Source organism: Artemia franciscana, chromosome 19 (genome assembly GCF_032884065.1).
Source record: "Artemia franciscana chromosome 19, ASM3288406v1, whole genome shotgun sequence".
Lineage (NCBI taxonomy): Eukaryota > Metazoa > Arthropoda > Branchiopoda > Anostraca > Artemiidae > Artemia > Artemia franciscana.
In genome coordinates this window covers 5,284,370-5,306,821 of record NC_088881.1, presented here as the reverse complement: position 1 = coordinate 5,306,821, position 22,452 = coordinate 5,284,370, and the positions used below count along the sequence as shown (strand labels likewise).

The window sequence follows — 22,452 nt, the reverse complement described above, 5'->3', positions numbered from 1 at the left end:
GTTTATGTAGTAGTTATAAAGCTGTATAATAATGGATTTGGAGCCACCATGAACAAGCCTTCGGATTTTCGTGGATGGTTGCTGTAAATTTGTTTTTTTTAATGTTAGATAAACTAATCTGATCTGACTTGATCTACATGTATTTTTGTATAGAAGTATAGCTTAATATTGGATATGCAGCCATTGCAAACAAACCTTCGCGTTTTTGTGGATGACTGCTGTAAACCTGTCTGATTTTTTTTTTATATTAAATGATTTAATTTGATCTGGTTTTGATCTGAGAGAATATTAATTGCTGGACGGTAACTTAAGTGCAGAAGATTTTCTTGGAAATTAAAATTATGAGTAACCTAAGAAATAGGGTTCAAGCGTTACTATTGAATTACGCTTTGTATCTAATCGAGTTACAGTTGGATCTAATTCTTGTTTTTCTAATGTAATTTTACTTCAGCATTGAGAATAACTAATTGGGCTGTTTATGGAGCTTGAGCTGTAGTAAAAGCGGGGCTGACAGAAATTGAAATACCATTTTTTTTTTACTCACTAAGATAACTAAAATAATCATTTTTAAACGAAATAATTTTTTATTTATAATTTTTTGTCAGTCTATTAACATTAAGTTATATGAAAAAATAAATCTAACAAGCGATCTTCCTAGTTATGATTAATATGCTAGCAGTGATGGGAAAAGAGAGGAGCTAGGTATTCAATGACAGGGAAAGAGAGAATAAGAGACAACTAGAATCAGTCTTGATTTAGAGTTGAAAGCCATCACATCTGTCTAGAAACGGATATTTTGCGAAATCATTAAATTAATAAATTTTGCAATCTCAGTGAAGTAAAACGTTTCGCAATATTTGGCAAATGATTATAGTTTCTGACTTGGAATAACTATTATTGTTGAACCATTTTTGCCAATTTTCAACAAATAGTTAAGACTGTCCCCTGGCAAACAGCTCCCACGATAGTACCTGAAAAATATGCTGTGGTCGTCAAGAACCCTCTGAAAAATCTAGACAATCCGAGTGCCCACGGAAATTTTTCACTAAAATAATCCTCCAGATACTTAGATACCAATAATCACAAAACAAACGGATATTGGTATGAAATCAACTAATAGCCTCCTCAGTCTGGGTCTGTAAATTCAACCATTAAGGTAAAAAACTGCAAAAAAAGACACAAAAATACCCAGTCATACCCAGTTATCAAGTAAACCCCCCCCCCCAACGTCGTGGCTAGCGACACCCCTTCTTCAGAAATTCAACATTTTTTTAAAGTGTGAGTTTGCACGAATAATTGACCCACTTCATATCACGTCCAAAACACAACGTGCTGTTGCATTTCAAACTCTTACAAAGACCCTTTAGCTAGCAAATACAGTTCAAGTATTATTACTTTGAAGGCGTGGAAGGACGAATTTCGTGTTGTCATGTCTGACAATACTGCAAACCGATACTTGCAAAAGCTATTGCTAACTCTAATGAAGGTGCAGATGTGAAAGTGACATCGAGTTCATATCTTGGCATTATTCGGTGCATTGCCCCGAAAAGGTCGACAACTGACAATCAAAGTTGTCTACGGAACCGTACAAAAGTGTCGTAAATACGGTCATCCGGATTTTTCTGTCTAAAGTTCGAAACTAGAGAGCACCTACAAAAGGCGATAGACAGTCTACCCAAGTTTGGTTATGAGCGGCTTCCTGATACAGATTACAAATTCCTGGCCCCTCAGTGCTACAGATGGCAAACATTTTGGCCACTCTTTCGCTTACTACGTTTATCCATAGAAATGCTCTCAGTGTGTAGGCACACATAAAATCTCTAAGACAGCCTCTGCCAGCTTGTCCTGAAGTATTCACTGTGTGGTAAAAATGACCACCCATGTTACACGTATGTAACCCAGAAATATTAAGATGAGTCGCTCTCTAAGAACCATTTCTTGGAATATAAATGGTACAATGATCAATAAAATCCTTTTTTGTGTCACCTCATGACTGATTGTGACGGAATTTGTCTGCACGAGCATTTCTTATCGAAAGAAGGACTAGCCCTGCTGCAACTTCACTGATTGTGGTGCACTTTGCCTGCAGTAGCATTTATTTTCAAAAGAAGGACTAGCCCTGCTGCAACTTCACTGATTGGGACGGACTTTATCTACAGGAGCATTTCTTATCGAAAGAAGGACTAGCCCTGGTGCAGTTTAACTGATTGTAATGGAATTTGTCTGCAGGAGCATTTCTTATCGAAAGAAGGAGGAACCCTGCTGCAAACCCATCAGGTTGGGTTGAAGTCTTTGGTGTGCATGTTGTCAAGTGGGAGAGGAAGACCCTCTGACGGTGTGGCTCTGCTTAATCGCACCCAATTCAAGCCCAAGCTATTTTCGTCTTCTGATTTCTTTATATCGGTTCCCTCTTAGACGTTGCTATATTTTCTACATATATACCAACTAAATACCGTGCCTTATACTGAGAGTAAACGTTCAGCATACCTTGTAGTAAGCTTGCAAACACTGTGTCAGAAGCACAGAAACAAGGCCTTACTATTATCGCTGCAGGAGATATGAACTGTAGTCAAGTGATATTATACCGGGACAGAGATCCTTCGTAATTCTGTCATCAATTCAAGGTCACCAACAATAACCTGGCATATACATATATGCATAATCGTGGGTCTATATCCAATCCTGATTTTTTTCCTTTCCACGAAACCGAATGCAATTTAGCCCTCATGTTTCCCGTGTATCAGTGTATCTGACCATCTGCTATTCTCGAATACGTTCCACATTGGTTGTAAAATTCAAGTCTCTAACAATTTGTTTGAGCATTAAAACTGGGATCCACAACTAGAACCAAACAATTGACAAGAAAATACGGCCCCTCCGAGGAGTTTGAAAATTTATGCCAAAATTATGTTTTTGCTGACACCAAAATTAATGTTTAAATGAATGCCCCAGGTGTGAAAAACTGAAGACACTCATAAACAGATATTTTTCTTAGACAAAAAAAATACTATACATAGATGTCATATCTGAAAAACCTGATATATTTTTGCTGACAGAAATTAATGTTTAAATGGATGCCAGGTATTAAAACCTGGAAACCGTCATATAACCACATAATTAAAAATAATACTAGGAGCACCCCCAGCCTTCACCCAGCCAAACAAAATCAAGCTAACTGGTTTTTTGGACAAATAAAAAAAACTATACATGAATGCCGCATCTTAAAACCTGAAGATAGATGTATCAGCAACAAAATTTAAAAATCATGATAACAACCATCCAAAACCAAACTATTCAGAAGAATTTTTAGACAAAAAAAATACTACTTACATGGATGCCACATCTGAAAACCTGAAGATCGACGTATCAGTAAACGAGTTACAAAAAATCATGCTAGCTACAACCCTTAATCGAAACGAGTATTCTGCAAACTTTTGGGCAAGAAATCCTCCTAGAAAAAAAAACACAAAATTACGCGATAACAACAAAAAAGGAGGACATGAAAACAATTACAGGTTCAAATGCGAATATATGAATTTCAGCTTCATAATTTTACAAAAAATATCTCTAAACGTAAAAAGCGGCCAGAAAGGGCCATATATATGGTCTTTCATGCTGTAAAAAGTCATATATAGGATCCCAGCACTTATCAATCCAGTGGAGCAGCCCAGACCTTTTAAGCTTCTAAAAAAATAAAAGAACCAACTTACAACCTCATCCCCAATGGAGAGCACAGAAGCATGTTTTTTTCATTAGAAATGGGTAGAAAGTGAGAACATTTTCTGTGAAGAAAAGAGATGTGTTTTTCAGATGATTTGTCTCCAACTCCTGGCCAAAGGCAGTTAATCAGGAGATTAACTACCACGATTCACCCATGGTTTCCAGGCATGGGTGATCCAGTTTCTCATAAAGTATGTTTTATACATTTTTTAGGTATTTATTTCAGATTCGATTATGGCAAATTGTACAAATATAAAAAGGTATTTGTAATAATAAATTGAAAATAGTCGGTACCTGCGCAATACTAACCATTGGTCAGCATGCAAAAAGTTTTTTTTTTTAATTTGTTTTAAGTTGATAAAGGCTTCACAAGCTGAAAACTAAATATTTAGATTTTTGTTAATATTATTGACAAAAAGGTTTTATATTATTTTCCTATTCTCTTATTAACAAATTATACTGTTTTTTTTTTATATTCCGCTTCATATTAGTTTTACATGGAAAGGAAGGAATACTTAAGAAAATATGTATGCACCTAGAAATGCAACAGAGAAGAACTCTTTTGAACCATAGAAGGTTTTTGAGTGGTACCGCTCTAGAATACAGTATCCTTGCTATTTTTAATTCATAATTATCTATTATAGAATTCATATTCTAGCTCGTTTTTCCTAGAATAGTTGGTACAAGCATCTAAAAACAATAAAGTAAAAAACAACATTTATGGACTCCCAATTTAACTAAATTCCCAACACACTGCTTTAATCCATCCTATTCTATTGTTTTAAAGAATCAATTGCAAATCTAATTTTTTGGTAACTCTTAGATTATTTGGAGATTTTTGGCACTTATGTAAGACCTTAGAATTCTTAGAATAAAATATAAGCAAAGATCTAAATGCACCAGATATTCAAACACTCGTCTTCCCGTTTGATTATTTGGAGATACTAATGCATAATATCATGCATAATAATACGTAATATGTATAATAATGCATAGTAAATATTATGCATACAAATGTATAATATGCACACAATGCATAATACGCATAACTAATGCATAATGATGCATAGTATCCATGCCATTCCTGGCGGTAAGTCGTCCTACCCGAATGCTTAGCACCTTCGACTCGAAATGATTGTCCGTGAGGACAGGGGTTTCAGTCCTGGTGCCTTTAGTTATTCGGTTTGGATTAACAGTCAATGGCATGACTCTGTAAGTTCAGCCAGATTTGACTAAGGTGGAAATGGGTACCTGGAGAAGGTAAAAAGTGAGGATGTGCAATAGATTATGTCGCAATAATATGAACTAGTTCATTTGTTACTTTAAACTTTTAATCCAGTTATTTTTCAGGTTTCATGAAGGTAGCTGCCAATTATGTATGTGAGCAATTCTATATCATATATTTTTATGTTAATGCATTTTAGTTTTATTATTTATTTTGTAATCGCATTTTTAGTTTCTAATTTGTTTTTCTTTCTACATTGAAGACGCCTTGTTGTATACGGGCGAAAAATTCGTTTGGTATTTTGTTCTTTTCGTTTACTGACCATAGACCCGTTTGTCATCTTTGTATTCATTGCTCTGTTTAAAGCACGGGATGACTGCCCCCCAGACCCGTATTGCAATTATTGGCTGAAGGGCAATGAAACGGAGTTCAGCACTGCCACTAGGGACTATAAAGTATAATGCTGTATTTTTCACCTTTACCGTCAAGTAAGACAGCTGAGATCTAGCCCCAGCTTCCGTTTTACCAAGCAGAGATGAAACCCACTGTGGACAAATTGTGAACAAAACTCATTGAAGGACGGATAATTCGAAAAAATTAGAAAAAATGAGGTATTTTTTACTTATGAACGGGTTATCGGATCTTAATGAAATTTGATATTTAGAAGGATCTCGTGTCTCAGAACTCTCATTTCAAATCCTGACCGAATCCGGTGACATCGGGGGAGTTGGAGGGGGAAACCAGAAATATTGGAAAAGGCTTAGATTGGAGAGATCGGGATGGAACTTGGTGGGAAGAATAAGCACAAGTCCTAGATACATGATTGACATAGCCGGACCGGGTCTGCTCTCTTTGGGGGAGTTGGGGAGAGAGATTTCCAGTTCTTTAGCGAGTTCGGTGCTTCTGAACATGCTAGGACGATGAAAATTGGTAGGCGTTGGACTTGATAAGAGTCGTTTTCCCGATTCGATCATCTGGGGGCTGGAGAGAGGGGAAATCACGAAAAATGAGTTATTTTTATCTCACGAATGGGTGATCGGATCTTAATGAAACTTGATATATAGAAAGACGTCATGTCTCAGATGCTCTATTTTAAATTTGGATCGGATCCAACAGGAATCCGGATCGGATCTAATCCTGTTCTGACCTCATCACAAGTGCCATATGAGCTCTTGGCTCTTCTGACCTCGTCACAAATGCCATATGAACTCTTGGCTCTTGTTATCCCTAGTTTTTATCCCAGCTTTATCCAGTTTTTATTCCTTGGTGCGAGCACACCTCTGAAATTCCCGTTAATAGTAATTAATGGGAATTAATTACTTTTAACATTTTCAAATTGTTGGTAGTTCTTTCAACATTCTATTGATTAGTTGTTATTAAACAAATCTTATTCAATAGTTGTATTCCACAATTACTTATTCCATATCAATCAATTAATTATCAGCAGTCTGTATAATATAGCTACTTATTCTACTAAATTAATTGTAAGTCACGATTTTCCGAAACTCTGGTATTTCTTAAGATATTCTGTTACATTTTGCTCTTTTTGTCAGACTGTCAGTTCTTCTTAGAAAAAAAAACTTACCTAGTGATGCACCAAAGAGGTGCATCACTACATTTTGCTCTTTTTGTCAGACTGTCAGTTCTTCTTAGAAAAAAAAACTTACCTAGTGATGCACCAAAGAGGTGCATCACTACATTTTGCTCTTTTTGTCAGACTGTCAGTTCTTCTTAGAAAAAAAAACTTACCTAGTGATGCACCAAAGAGGTGCATCACTACATTTTGCTCTTTTTGTCAGACTGTCAGTTCTTCTTAGAAAAAAAACTTACCTAGTGATGCACCAAAGAGGTGCATCACTACATTTTGCTCTTTTTGTCAGACTGTCAGTTCTTCTTAGAAAAAAACTTACCTAGTGATGCACCAAAGAGGTGAACCTTTTCAAGCCGAAGAAAGTTTATAAGCTTTAGAAATCCTTCACACCATTCATCATGATTCCAGTAAACTGGGTAAGAAACCTAGAAAATGAAATAGAGATAGGTAAGTTCTGCAAGCTTTCAGTTTTGTTTTAAATATCAAAATTTTCCAAATTTAACCTTTCAGTTTAAAAAAAAATCCACAGAAGAAAGATCTCTCCTTCTTCGTTGAAATATTGTGGAAATATGTTTTAATATGTTGAAAAAGGAAATTTTTGGAATTTTTTATTTTTGGAACTGTTATTCCATATTAAAAAAATATAGAAATTAAAAAAAAGTTATTGAAGCAGATAGATTCAATAAAAAACTGTTTATAATTGAAAAGCAAGGTAAATTAAAATATATGCATATTTTGGCTATTATGCTAGATAGAAACAAAACTAGATGGTAATATATATTAAATTTCTACTGAAGAATTATAAACCTTGAAAGTAGGTCACCATGTCAAAAGAATCTTTCAAAGTACCAAGGGCATCAAAATTAAACATTTCTTTGTTCCCCTGGGCTGTTCTTTTGAGCATTAATACCTAAACAAAAATAATTTTTCTAAGATTCTGCAATTGGTTGCTTCGAAATTCTTAAGTTTTTAGGGTAGTAAAATAATTTCGTCAGCGTTGCAAAGTTGAACTGTGAAAATAAAAAATCAAAAGTAATTGGTAAAACTTGACATTTCTTTTTGTCCGTAAAATTTCAACATTTGCCAATGTGTTGATTCCCAAACAAACTTGACATTTCTTTTTGTCCGTAAAATTTCAAAATTTGCCAATGTGTTGATTCCCAAACACAAGCACAACTTTAAACACCTACTTAAGCTATCTGTTTCTATACGAATTTTATATTTTTTTTTGATGATTTTTAATACACTTCTGTTCTAATTTGGCACTTACTCACAGATTTGCTTGACCGATCATGGACTTCTTTTTCATTCAAAATGATATCTCTGTTGATTCCAAACTTAAAAGAATATATTCAGCTATGCAAGTTTTGACTTTACCAATGTAAACCACTCCAATTTAATTTTCACTGTCCTTGGTACTTTAAGAAGAGGTCTTAACTTCAAATGCGGTAGCTTCAAAGCTGGTTCCGCCGTCCAATTCTACCATTCTACTATTTTTTTTTATTCTACAATTCTTTTTATTCTACAATTCTACCATTTTTTATTCTACAATTCTACTATTTTTTTAAATATTGTGGAGACAAATATTTTAGCAAATACAAATTGCTAGCAAACAATTCTCAGAGACGTGTTTTTTGGGCAAAAATTGAAAAATTAAAAATTAAAAAAAATACAATGTTACCTACTAGGTTAGTCTATCTCTGAAGATGATCCTATTAAAGAAAAAATGAATTGATTAGTTAAGCAAAAATTAGTGTTTATGGATCCTTTACCAAGGACGAACAGAATTAAAATGTTTCAGGGGAGATGTATGAAAATTTGGCTCTTCATTCGTATTTTTCACCAATCTGAATCTGCAACTAGTGCAGTATTCAACCTTTTAGGGGCACGAGCCACTAAAACCATCGCCTGGTTCCGTCCCTGTCCTCTACCAGCACTTATAGCATAGAAACTGGACATCCAGCTTAGTTGCAAAATCAATTTAGACAACTACATATCAAGCTATCCTGCAAGAGTTCATGCAAATTGATGAACAATAATAGCTAACGATTCGTTTGTAGGCTCACGGAAAACTCAATTTCTTGCAAAATTGTTGGTTAACAATTGTGGTAGAACGGCAGACAAACTGCTTATATTCACGAAAGGAATAGGGTTATCAAGTCTAGTAAATATTTAAGACCATATTTGTCAAAAGTCATTCGTTTGGGGGATCTTATATGGGAAGACAGAATACTAGTCGCAAATTTTTGTTTATTGACAGAAGCGCAGTCCATACGAAATTAGTTTAGACTTTCATTTGTAATTACACTACAATAAGCATGGTTTAGCTGACCGAAAAGAGCGCCGTTGGAGGGGGGCTACAGCCAGGCCGTCACACATGGGGGGAGGGGGCCCCCAATGTTTAGGTCAAACGGTAAAAAAGAAGGCGGTAAAATCTTTGCGCTTTGCGCCATGATTTTTCCGACACCACTAAAATTCTTTATTTGGTTCAATAAAGACCGCGTTAATACTGACATATAATCTACAGAAATTTCGAATTTGGTCGGTAAAAACAGCAGTTTTACCGACTCCTGCCGTGATTTTACAAATGGTGCCACAATTTTCCATTTTGTTAAATATACAGCATTAAAATAGTGACCAGATATGTACTAAAATCTGAATCTTGGTTGGTAGACGCAGCGGTTTTACCGACTTGTGGAGTGATTTTACCTACTGCAGTCAAAACGGGCATTATGCTAATTAATGACAAACACAGTCAGTAAAATCTCTTGCTCCCCCCCCCCGCAAACACTTTGGCTAGTAAAGACCTGCTCTTTATTAGCTTTAGCCTATGTCATGATGGGAGCTGAATTTTGTTTTTAGATGCCAGATTACATGTCAGAGCTAAGAGCTCATATGGCACTTGTGACAAGGCAAGAAGAGCCAAGAGCACATATGGTATGAGCTCTAACAAAATTCTAAGAATCAATAAATTGATTTAAAAGGAAAATCAGAGGCTTAATGCCGGTCAGGATTTAAAATAAGAGCTCTGAGTCACGATGCCCTTCTACATATCAAAATTCATTAAGATCGGATCACCCACTCGTAAGTTATAAATACCTAATTTTCCTATTATTTCCTCTCCCTTTAGCCCCAGATGGTCGAATCTGGGAAAACGACTTTATCAAGTCCATTTGTGCAGCTCCCTGACACGCCTACCAATTTTCATCGTCCTAGCACGTCCAGAAGCACCAAACTCACCAAATCACTGAACCCCTCCCCCCAAATCCCCCAAAGAGAGCGAATCCGGTACGGTTACGTAAATCATGTATCAAGGACATTTGCTTATTCTATCCACCAAGCTTCATCCCGATTCCTCCACTCCAGTGTTTTTCAAGATTTCCCCCTCCAACTCCCCCCAATGTCATAGGATCTGGTTGGAATTTAAAATTAGAGCTTTAAAGCACAAGACCCTTCTAAATATCAAATTTCATTAAGATCTGGTCACCCTTTCGTAAGTTACAAATACCTCATTTTTCCAAATTACCCCCCCCCCCAACTCCACCAAATAAAAGATCTGGTCCGGTTATGTCAGTCACGTATCTTTGACAGGTTTTTATTCTTCCCATCCAGTTTCATCCTGATCTCTCCGCTTTAAGTATTTAAATCCGGTCTGGATTTAAAATAAGAGCTTTGAGACACTATATCCTTCTAAATATCAAATTTCATTGAGATCCGATCACCCGTTCGTAAGTTTTTCTAATTTTTCAGAATTAACCCCCCCCCAACTACCCCAAAGAGAGCGGATCCATTCCGGTTATGTCAATCATGTATCTAGGTGCTAATTTTTCCCACCAAGTTTCACCCCAATCCCTCCACTCTAAGTGTTTTCCAAGATTTTAGGTTTCCCCTTCCCAACTCCCCCCCAATGTCACCAGATCCGATCGGGATTTCAAATAACAGCTCTGAGACATGATATCCTTCCAATCATCAAATTTCACTAAGATCTGATCAACCATTCGTAAGTAAAAAATACTTCATTTTTTCTATTTTTTCTGAATTAACGGCCCCCCCACTCCCCCCAGATGGTAAAATCGGAAAAACGACTATTTCTAATGTAATCTGGTCTGGTCCCTGATACGCCTGCCAAATTTAATCGTTCTAGCTTACCTGGAAGTGCCTAAAGTAGCAAAACCAGGACCGACAGATAGACAGACAGAATTTGCGATTGCTGTGTCACTTGGTTAATACCAAGTGCCATAAAAATCGTCCTGTTGACAAATATTCTCGTTTTACATCTGATAACTTTGTTCTTCTTAATAAACCAAAGCATTCTACAAGACCACAAAAAATTAAATGGAGACAATTTCTATTTTATTACTACGAGCTTCTAGAGTGTGTATGTCTAAAGAATCTTTTAAGAAGTAACTTATATTTATATACATTTATATACATTATATTTATATACATTGTATATTTTATTAAGATTATAATAGGCACTGAGCTGAATTACAAATCACTAGCATTTTTTTTACCAGAGATTTAAGACTAGTACAACAAGTGGCAAGGGTCTAATTACAGTTATTCTGATAACTTTTGCTTCTTTCAGCAACATTTCTGTTTTCAAGTTGGAAGCTATGTTCTAATAGACAAGCAGAGAGGCACCAATTTCAATTATAGGTGAACCTTAACTTTAAAGTTAAGTTTTATAGACTATTATATAAAAGTACTTCAGACAAACGATGATTTCCCTTTCATCTTACAAAAAAATCCTCCAATTTTGAGGGGTTAGCAGTTTCACATTATGAGATGCAACTGAAGAAAGTATGACAAGGACCAGAGCCATATCCATTTTTTTCGGGGGGGGGGGGGGGGGTACAAAAAAACTTACGAACGCACTGAAAATGTGTTTATTTTATTTTTGTTAAGTGTTTACGAGTTGGACATAATTTCTGGGGGGTTAACCCTCCCCCCCTTGATACGGCCTTGACAGTGACTGCACGAAAATGAGCTAGGTCCTGATTTGGAATAGTCCTTATAAAAAAAAAATTATACAAAAACTTTGGTTCAATCCTGCTTTCCAAGGCTATGATTAAAGGAAGATGGGCATGGTTTGTTCAAGTTCTAAGGATGAAGGATCTATAAGCTACTAAAATTTGCTTTTAGGTAACCCATTTCAGGCCAAAGAAAAAAACAAGAGCTAAGAGCTCATATAGCACTTGTGACGAGGCGAGAAGAGCTAAGAGCCAAGAGATCATATGGTATGAGCTCTAACAAAATTCTATGAATCAATAGATTGATTTAAAAAGGAATATAAGAGGCTTAATGCCAGTCAGGATTTAAAATAAGAGCTCTGAGTCACTATGTCCTTCTAAATATCAAAATTCGTTGAGATCCGATCACCCACCCGTAAGTTATAAATACCTAATTTTTTCTAATTTTTCCTCTCCCTTTAGCCCGCCAGATGGTCGAATCTGGGAAAACGACTTTGTCAAGTCAAATTGTGCAGCTCCCTGACACGCTTATCAATTTTCATCTTCCTAGCACGTCCAGAAGCACCAAACTCACCAAATCACTGAACCCCTCCCACCAACTCCCCCAAAGAGAGCGAATCCAGTACGATTCTGTCAATCCCGCATCAAGGACATTTGTTTATTCTATCCACCAAGCTTCATCCGAATTCCTCCACTCCAAGTGTTTTTCCAAGATTTCCCCCTCCAACTCCCCCCAATGTCAAAAGATCTGGTCGGGATTTGAAATAAGAGCTTTGAGACATGAATTCCTTCTAAAAAACAAATTTCATTAAGATCCGATCATCTATTCGTAAGATAAAAATACCCCAATTTTCACGTTTTCCAAGAATTCTGGTTTCCCCCTCCAACTCCCCCCAATATCACAGGATCTGGTAGGAATTTAAAATTAAAACTTTAAAGCACAAGATCCTTCTAAATATCAAATTTTGTTACGATCTGGTCACCCTTTCGTAAGTTACAAATACCTCAATTTTCAAAATTACGCCCCCCTCCAATTCCACCAAAGAGAGCAGATCCGGTCCGGTTGTCAGTCACGTATCTTAGACAGGTTTTTATTCTTCCCATCCAGTTCCATCCTGATCTCACCGCTTTAAGTATTTTCTAAGATTTCCGGTTCCCCCCCAACTGCCCCCCCCCCAATTACGCTTGATCCGGTTGAGATTTAAAATAAGCGATCTGAGTTACGAGGTCCTTCTAAATATGAAGTTTCATGAAGATCCGATCACTCCTTCGTAAGTTAAAAATACGTCATTTTTTCTTATTTTTCAGAATTAACCCCCCCCCCCAATAGATCGGATCCGTTCCAATTATGTAAATCATGTATGTAAGACTTCTGCTTATTTTTCCCACCAAGTTTCATCCTGATCCCTCCAATCTAAGCGTTTTCCATGATTTTAGGTTCCCCCACCCCAAACTTTCCCCAACGTCACCAGATCCAGTCAGGATTTAAAATAAGAGCTTTGAGACACGATATCCTTCTAAATATCAAATTTCATTGAGATCCGATAACCCGTTCGTAAGTTAAAAATACCTCATTTTTTCTAATTTTTCAGAATTAACCCCTCCCCCAACTACCCCAAAGAGAGCGGATCCATTCCGGTTATGTCAATCATGTATTTAATATGACGTCCTTTTTATGGCACTTGGTATTAACCAAGTGACATATAGCAATCGCCAATTCTGTCTGTCTGTCTGTTGGTCCTGGTTTTGCTACTTTAGGCACTTCCAGGTAAGCTAGGACGATGAAATTTGGCAGGCGTATCAGGGATGGGACCAGCTTAAATTAGAAATAGTCGTTTTCTCGATTTGATCCTCTGGGGGGGGGGGAGCCGGTTAATTCGGATTTTATACAAAGCTGAAGTAAGGTGTAAAATGGCTGAAAATTGACAAGGCAAGCTTTGAGATTATCTCCAATCATAGTTGTCAACCTTTCAAGCAGGAATCTAAAATGTTGTCTATAGGACTGGTACATCAAAATCTTGGCTTGACTCTGAGTCTAGCTGTTAAAACGAGATGGTCCAAGTCGCCAACGATGATGTCTGACAAAACCTGCTCTGGATCAACTTTTCTCATTCTGGCAAACAGTTTTAGACTGTCAATGGAATCTTTTATTTCATCCTTTGATCTTCAAGTTTCTCTGTTGCTATCCAGATCTTGTACATGATTTTTATGGCACTTGGTATTAACCAAGTGACATATAGCAATCGCAAATTCTGTCAGTCTGTCTGTTGGTCCTGGTTTTGCTACTTTAGGCACTTCCAGGTAAGCTAGGACTATGAAATTTGGAAAGCGTATCAGGGGCAGGACCAGATTAAATTAGAAATAGTCATTTTCTCGATTTGACCATCTGGGGGGGAGGGGGAGTGGGGGGCCGTTTAATTCGGAAACAATACAAAAAATGAAGTATTTTTAACTTATGAGCGGGTGATGGGATCTTAAAGACATTTGATGTTTGGAATGATATTGTGTCTCAGAACTTTTATTTTAAATCCCGACCGGATCTGATGACATTGGGGGGAGTTGGAGGGGGGAAACCTAAAATCTTGGAAAACACTTAGAGTGGAGGGATTGGGATGAAACTTGATGGGAAAAAATAAGCACAAGTCCCAGATATATGACTGACATAATCGGAACGGATCCACTCTCTTTGGGGTAGTTGGGGGAGGGGGGTGCAATTCTGAAAAATTAGAAAAAAATGAGGTATTTTTAACTTACGAACGGGTGATCGGATCTCAATGAAATTTGATGTTTAGAAGGATATCGTGTCTTAGAGCTTTTATTTTAAATCCCGACTGGATCTGGTGACATTGGGGGGGATTTGGGAGGGGGAAAACGTAAACCTTGGAAAACACTTAGAGTGGAGGGATCGGGATGAAACTTGGTGGGAAAAATAAGCAGAAGTCTTACATACGTGATTTAAATAATTGGAACGGATCCGCTCTATTGGGGGGGGGGGCTAATTCTGAAAAATAAGAAAAAATTACGTATTTTTAACTCACGAAGGAGTGATCGGATCTTCATGAAACTTCATATTTAGAAGATCCTCGTAACTCAGATTTCTTATTTTAAATCTCAACCGGATCAAGCGTAATTGGGGGGGGGGGGGTGGGCAGTTGGGGGAGCGGAAATCTTAGAAAATACTTAAAGCGGTGAGATCAGGATGAAATTGGATGGGAAGAATAGAAACCTGTCTAAGATACGTGACAGACATAACCGGACCGGATCTACTCTCTTTGGTGGAATTGGGGGGGGGGGGGTAATTTTGAAAATTGAGGTATTGATATTGATTGAGGTATTTGTAACTTACAAAAGGGTGACCAGATCTTAATGAAATTTGATATTTAGAAGGATCTTGTGCTTTAAAGTTCTAATTTTAAATTCCGACCAGATCCTGTGACATTGGGGGGAGTTGGAGGGGGAAACCGGAATTCTTGGAAAATGTGAAAATTGGGGTATTTTTATCTTACGAATAGATGATCGGATCTTAATGAAATTTGATTTTTAGAAGGAATCCATGCCTCAGATCTCTTATTTCAAATCCCGACCAGATCTTTTGACATTGGGGGGAGTTGGAGGGGGAAATCTTGGAAAAACACTTGGAGTGGAGGAATTGGGATGAAGCTTGGTGGATAGAATAAACAAATGTCCTTGATACGTGATTGACAGAATCGTACTGGATTCGCTCTCTTTGGAGGAGTTGGGGGGAGGGGTTCAGTGATTTGGCGAGTTTGGTGCTTCTGGACGTGCTAGGACGATGAAAATTGGTATGCGTGTCAGGGAGCTGCACAATTTGACTTGATAATGTCTTTTCCCAGATTCGACCATCTGGGGGGCTAAAGGGAGAGGAAAAATTAGAAAAAATTAGGCATTTATAACTTATGAGTGGGTGATTGGATCTTAATGAATTTTGATATTTAGAAGGACATCGTGACTCAGAGCTCTTATTTTAAATCCTGACCGGCATTAAGCCTCTTATTTTCCTTTTTAAGTCAATCTATTGATTCATAGAATTATTTTAGAGCTCATACCATATGATCTCTTGGCTCTTAGCTCTTCTTGCCTCGTCTCAAGTGCCATATGAGCTCTTAGCTCTTGTTTTCATAAATTTGGAGTTTAGAATCCTTTTCAGAAGGCCACTAGCTTATGCCTTCGTCTTTGCATTGGTGACCTTTATCTGTTTTGCTTCTTAAATGGCAGAAACTATTGCTTAAACCAAAACAACAACTGCTTGTATGGTTTCAGCTCATGTAGTTCACAGAATCCATATTAAGTTGGAGATTAAGGCTACTTTCAATCAAAGAGAGATTTTCTTGAAGGGTTGCAAAATACTTTGTAAATGAAAAGAAGAGCCTGTATATTTTGTCAAGGATCTTGATAAATTTGACTATCAAAAGAGATGATTTTCAACTATGTTCTAAAACAGAGTTTAGTCTTTTGACCTGTCAGGGGATATAAGGCACATGACAATCAAGAACTGGAGATATTTTCTCAACCATCATTGCATTTGCATAGTCATAAGACTGGAAAGCTAGTTTATCCAGATGAATTCATCTCCTTGACAATGTTCCTAATATAATTTCTGCCATACCCTGCCTGGTTGTGTTGTTAGCCTTGGTAACATTTAATATTCTCTTTCTAGGTATCCCTTTTGAGTTGATCTTGCAGATTATAACTGCAGGCTTTTTAAGGCAGGTTGCAGGTTTTTAAGGCATGAGTTGCTACCAGTCAATTCCCTTTTAATATGATTTAATTGAAATGACTATGTAAAAAAACGAAATTAAAAAAAAATAAAATCAAATAATAAAATTAAACGAATCTATTCTATTTACATGTAAATTTGGTTTTTAGTATATATGACTGAAGGTGATTTTTGTCAAAATCAGCCATTCCTTTATCAAAAAGTTTGAAAATGCAGTCTTTCCAAGAGAAGGAAAATACAACTTGGACTGTCTCAGAATTAAACACCTGGGACCTCAATGAGGTCAAAATAAATGACTTATATAACTTAGCAAAATCAGGAGAGTGATTCAACCCCCTCCTTCAAGCCATGCCTAATGGTTGTGTTGTTAGCCTTGGTAACATTTAATAGTCTCTTTCTAGGTATCCCTTTTGAGTTGATCTTGCAGATTATAACTGCAGGCTTTTTAAGGCAGGTTTTTAAGGCATGAGTTGCTACCAGTCAATTCCTTTTTAATATGATTTAATTGAAATGACTATGTAAAAAAAACGAAATTAAAAAAATAAATAAAATCAAATAATAAAATTAAACAAATCTATTCTATTTACATGTAAATTTGGTTTTTAGTATATATGACTGAAGGTGATTTTTGTCAAAATCAGCCATTCCTTTATCAAAAAGTTTGAAAATGCAGTCTTTCCAAGAGAAGGAAAATACAACTTGGACTGTCTCAGAATTAAACACCTGGGACCTCAATGAGGTCAAAATAAATGACTTATATAACTTAGCAAAATCAGGAGAGTGATTCACCCCCCTCCTTCAAGCCATGCCTAAAGGTTCATACTATTGGAGATTCTTAGTTCTAGTAGCCCTACTCTTTTTCAGGGCCAAAACTCAATCCTTCAAATAGCACTCTGTCAAATTTCAAATATTCATTTGTCAAAGTTTGGTTTTCTTCAGATAAAGCTTTTATGCTTAGTAAAGCCATATTAAAATATCAATGAAACATTAATAGGAGAAGAGCTTACAGTTATGACTCTTAATCCTTTAGCTGACAATGCTAAAACTTGAAAGAAAAATACATCTGCTGTACCACTTACTGAAGGAAGACAAACCAATGGACATCTGCATGTTCTGGGACCACTGTCAAAAATAGACCAAACCTATAAAATAACACTAAAAATAATTACCAACAGGCAACCCTGATGGGCACACCAGCAAAGTGACGATTTGTGGCATACTGTGGTGCAAATGAAGAATTTTTGCTTAAATAGGGTAAAAATGCTGTCAAGTAAGGATTCTAAGATTGAAAATTCATTTACAACAACCTAAAAGCTGTTTGTATAGCCTCAGTATTTCAGAGGCCATAGTCCTAGTTTTGCCTAGATAGGTGCCATTTTTCATGTGTGACAGATGATGGTTAAGGTTTTAGTCCACTTGTGCAATTCTTGTGTAAAATTTCAATGAATTTAAAATAACAAAAAGAGAGCTATTTTAGTGTTTTCCCTTTTTCATCAAAATGAACATTATCTATCTTTTCAGTTTTGGAATTGAAACTCTAGGTGGCTACAATCAGGTTCAATTTCTAGATCAGGGTTGCCAAAACTTTTTTGGACCAAAGAGTCAAACTGAGCAACAAAAAGTTTTAGGGATTTAAAAATGATCATGTTGAATTTTTTTTTAAGTCAACTTGATTGTTGTATATAATAAGAAGATGGTATTTTATTCATTAGTATGTAAAACCTTTAAAATGGGAGTTAAAAATAATTATCATGTCATTGTCATGTCAATAACAATGAAACACAATATTCAAGCTAGAGGAAGGAGGTATTCTAGTTTTCTAAGTAGGTGTAAGATACACAGTTTCCTTTAGGCACTACAATAGAATACCATGACCACTGTCAAAAATAGACCAAACCTGTAAAATAACATTGGGACTGAAAAACAATTATCATGTTAAAATGTTTTTTTAAGTCAAAGTGATTGTTGTGTATAATAAGAAGATGGTATTTTATCACATATGCTACAATCAGTGTTACCAATTCAAAAAAAAATGTAGGGGAAGGGGAGTTGACAAAACCAATTCTGCAATATCCAGGGAGGGCAATTCTGCTAGTTTTAATTTGTCAATGAAAGTACAAAAGGGTATTTGTTTCAAAATGCAAGAGGGTGCCAAGAGGCAGTTGTCCCTTTCTAGTTGGTACCAATAGTTCAAAATTTGGTGGGAATAAGTCTGGCTTCCTTTTTGGTTATCAGATACACATCTTCAGCAATATTTTGGCAGAGAATATAGATACAAAACAACATGACAATCAACCACAATCTATAATTCTTAGTTTCAGAGATGTTTCATAGGATCTAAAGCCATTTCAAGTACAACCTAACAGCCCTTCAAAACTTTATATACCCCAGTGCCAAAACCTAATACCAGAACCTATAGCATTAGATCATAATTGCAGATGGTAGGCCTAATTTTTACAATAAAGGTCTAGAGATTTAAAAATGTACCACAGGGAAGAGCATAATACATGCAGCCAAAAAGGTGTTATAGCAAAACAAAAGTTACACCATTGTTGAAAAAAATAGCCTTGTTACATCACAGCAAAGACATATTTTGGCAAAATGTTCAAAATAGGTGTCAAGGAGGGGAGAAAACTCTGCTTACTGTGGAAACCCAATTTGTTAACAACCAAATAATTACAATAAAAATTGAAAATAAGGGAACAGACAATGTGGTGGAGAGGTTCAAACTCCTTTTATATGGTTATCTTGATGGACAAAATCCTAAGGAACATGGCTAACAATATGAAAGAAAATGTTAGCAAATTTGCTATATGTTGAATGCTACACCAATGGAATAACTATAGACCTAAATTGTTCAAAAAACCTAAATTGGAAACTTACAGCCCCCACCCTTTGAACAACAAGGAAATTCACATTTTTGCATGAGCAGCTCTCATGCTTTTTTTCATAAAAATTTGTGCCACAAATGTAGCTACCCTAAAGTAAGAGGTTATCTGTGTACCAAATAGTGGCCATCTTGAAAAGAAAAAGGATTCAAAATCCATTTGTTATTTTCAAAAATTAGCTTTAGTTCAAAAGCTTGGAAATGTAAATATAACCCTACTGGGTTTGATATAATTATTTTTGAAATTAGTCAAAATGTAATTTTCAAAATTTCAGACATAAGCAATTAGCTGTGCCCATCCTTCTATCATTGTTGCATAACTTAAAATATACAAACAATAGTCATATAACAAAACTTGAATAACTTTTCTTTTAATATATTTCTACTTTATTTACAGCTGAAATTTTTATCTTGGCATTTATATACCATTAAATTGAAGTTCTAGATGTTAATAATATGCAACACAATACTTAGAGGAGCTTCTGATGTGTATTCTTTTCCTTTCTTTCTGTAATATTTTTTTTTCTTTGTTGCTAAAGGGGCACTGAAGCATCATAAGAAGTTGTCAAAGGTCTCATTTAAAAGCTAATTTTCATACCTAATTAGATTTCAACTAATTTTGTAACTTTGCATCACAGTTTAAAACTATAGTCATGGTAATAAGTTACCATACAGCCAAGGTAATAAGTCACACTTTTGGGGCTCTATTAAGAGCTCAAAGTGGAATTCACATCAGAAGCAATTCATCTTTTCTCTCTTGCAAAACTACCACAAACTCACTGTTATGGAGTTATTCTGGCCCAAAAATTCTTGTATTTACACATATAGAATTGCAATCATTTCTGCTTTTGTTGATTGGATATTTGAAATTGGGAATCTGTAATAGTTTAAAAACGAATTTGGGCTATATATTTGCACATTAGAGGGGTGGGGGTAAAGCATAGCATATATTAAATAGGCTATGTAAACTAACCATTGCTGTATTTAATATATGCTATGCTCCCCCCCCCTAATGTGCAAATATATAATAACTCCATAATGGTGAGTTAGTGGTAGTTTTGCAAGAGATAAAAGATGTTCCAAATGTCAAAATGCATCTATTAACAATAGTTTCATGACCCAAAACAATAGTTCAGATAATATCAACATTGACCGTATTTATGTTTTACCCGACTCCTATCTTGAGCGAAAATGTATTTTTTAACTACCGTGCTTATTTACAGCATTTGATGGCCTACACCAAACTCATTTTGGTAAAAAAAAAAATAGGTTTAGCAACCTTAAAGACAACCGACTATAGGCCTACAATTTGATAAGAACACCTTAGATGGATCATTATCAACAGATATTTTTCTTAAAGGAACAGATGCTCGAAAGTTTTTATATTCATCACTCCCTACTAGGTCACATTCAAAGCTCATGCTTTACTGGATTTGAATTTCTTGCGATTTCAGAGTTGCGTTTGATTTGACTCGCAAAAGTTAACTTAAAAGTTGACTTTTTTCTCTGCTGCCATTTTATTTAGTAAGAAGTCGACCAAGAATTGCCAATCGAACGTTTCATTGGAAAAAAAAATTAGAAATGCAGTGTTTCCACTTTGAGGGATTTATCCCTTTCTGAGGGATTTCTAGGCCTTCCGCGGGATTACTTTCTCTAAAAAGGGATACGGGATTTTTCAGGGATAATTGAGACATTAAGGGATTTTCCCTATTAAAATAGAGATATTCACGATTTTCAGTTTTGATGGTGTATTCAAGGATTTTTGTTGGTGTTTCGTGCAGCTTCCAGAATTTTTTATCTTTCCCTGTAAGGATTTTGTTTTTTGTCAGTATGAGCGATATAGTGAGCTACGCGCCAACTTTTTCAAAATTGCTTGGCAACTGTTTCAAAATTCAATAGCGGCAATTGGAATTGGCTATTTGAATAAGAAGAAACAAAAGGAAAGTAAAAGTAAGATATATTATTTTTGAATTGAGGGTTTGATATTTTTGTTAATTTTTTGGGTATAGTGGTGTGTTTTACCTGAGATGCAGGTAAATTGGGATCCACATCACTCTCCTGGAGTGATGATGGGGCCAAATGCAGTAGGTCCAAATAATGAGCAGGGGCAGGCCCCCATGTACACAACATTTATTCCACAAGTTGTACCTATGTCTCAAGCTATACAGTACCAGGGTCAGGTTATACAGCAGACAGGTTATACAGCACGCATATGCGCCTCATATGCGTGTAAAAAACTCCCAAAAAGCTTGGAAGACCTCTGTAGAACGGTCTACTCACATTTTAGCATGAGTGCTAAGCGAGGGAGAGCCCTAAAAGAATTTCAGGACTACTGCAATCTCAAACCACACAAGATCCTGTCACCAGGGCAAACTAGGTGGCTTTCTCTTGAAGGTTGTTTCAAAAGACTCCTTCAGCAGTGGAATGCCTTGAAGCTATATTTCACGAACGTGGTTTTTGAAGACCCAACCCATGGCCATGATAAGGTCTTGGAAACCCTACAGAACCCACTGATGAAGACGTTACTCGAGTTTGTGTCCTTCGCACTCGGCCTCTTTAATGAATTCAACTGTCTATTCCAGACCGAGGATGGGTTGTTCTATCGCATTAGACAGGAGGCAGAAGAGCTGGTAAGAACCTTTGCTAGTAGCTTCATGAACTTATCATACATAAGGACCTTTTCCAACATTCTAGAACTGGACGAAAAGAATGAACCTCAATACCTACCACTTCGTCAAGTGTACCTGGGGATGGAAGCTCATAACAGCATGGCTTTGTTGTCATGTGACCGATGTGTCAAGCAAACAGAGCTGGACTTGGTATACAGGGCTGCCCGTGATTTTTACGTCGAAGCCATAGCACAAATCAAGGCAAGGTTCAAATTCGAAGACCCTATTTTTGAGTTTACAAAAGTGTTGGACCCGAAAGTTGCAAGAGAGGTGAGTGTGCGAACTCTGTCTCCATATCTCGACAAATTTAGCATGCCGGGGTGGGACAAAGCGACAATCGACGCAAAGTGGAGACGCCAGGCCATGGTTGATCTTCCAGAAAATCTGAGTCTTGGCATTTCGTCAGCAAAGGAGTACTGGGGATACATATTGAACCTGAAGAATGGTGCTGGGGACTTGCGCCTTGCCCATCTTAAACAGGTGATACAGTGGTTCTTGACCCTTCCATTCAGCAGCGTTATGGTCGAGAGGCTTTTCAGTGATTTGAAAAATATTAAAACAGATCACCGCAACCGTTTGGGACAGTCGACAACAGCGGGTCTGTTGCAGTGTAAATACGGAATGAAAAGAGCTGGCACTAGTGCCATAT

At 36.5% G+C, this 22,452-nt stretch overlaps 1 protein-coding gene across 3 annotated transcripts in view; it reads right to left on the bottom strand.

The window, feature by feature from the left end:
* The window catches only part of LOC136039194 (maspardin-like), a 54,724-nt gene extending 34,132 nt beyond the window's left edge, over window positions 1–20,592 (bottom strand). The window contains exons 1-4 of one of the 3 annotated variants that reach the window (XM_065722717.1): window positions 20,535–20,592; window positions 17,255–17,389; window positions 6,856–6,961; window positions 3,331–3,451 (exon numbers count right to left, since the gene is read on the bottom strand). In XM_065722717.1, the coding sequence (XP_065578789.1) occupies window positions 3,331–3,451; window positions 6,856–6,961; window positions 17,255–17,389; window positions 20,535–20,555 (383 nt within the window). In that variant the 5' untranslated portion in view covers window positions 20,556–20,592. Of the gene's footprint in view, window positions 1–3,330; window positions 3,452–6,855; window positions 6,962–17,254; window positions 17,390–20,440 lie in introns of all 3 variants that reach the window. The other 2 variants (XM_065722715.1, XM_065722716.1) reach the window with 2 other exon arrangements.
* Window positions 20,593–22,452: the final 1,860 nt, after the last annotated feature.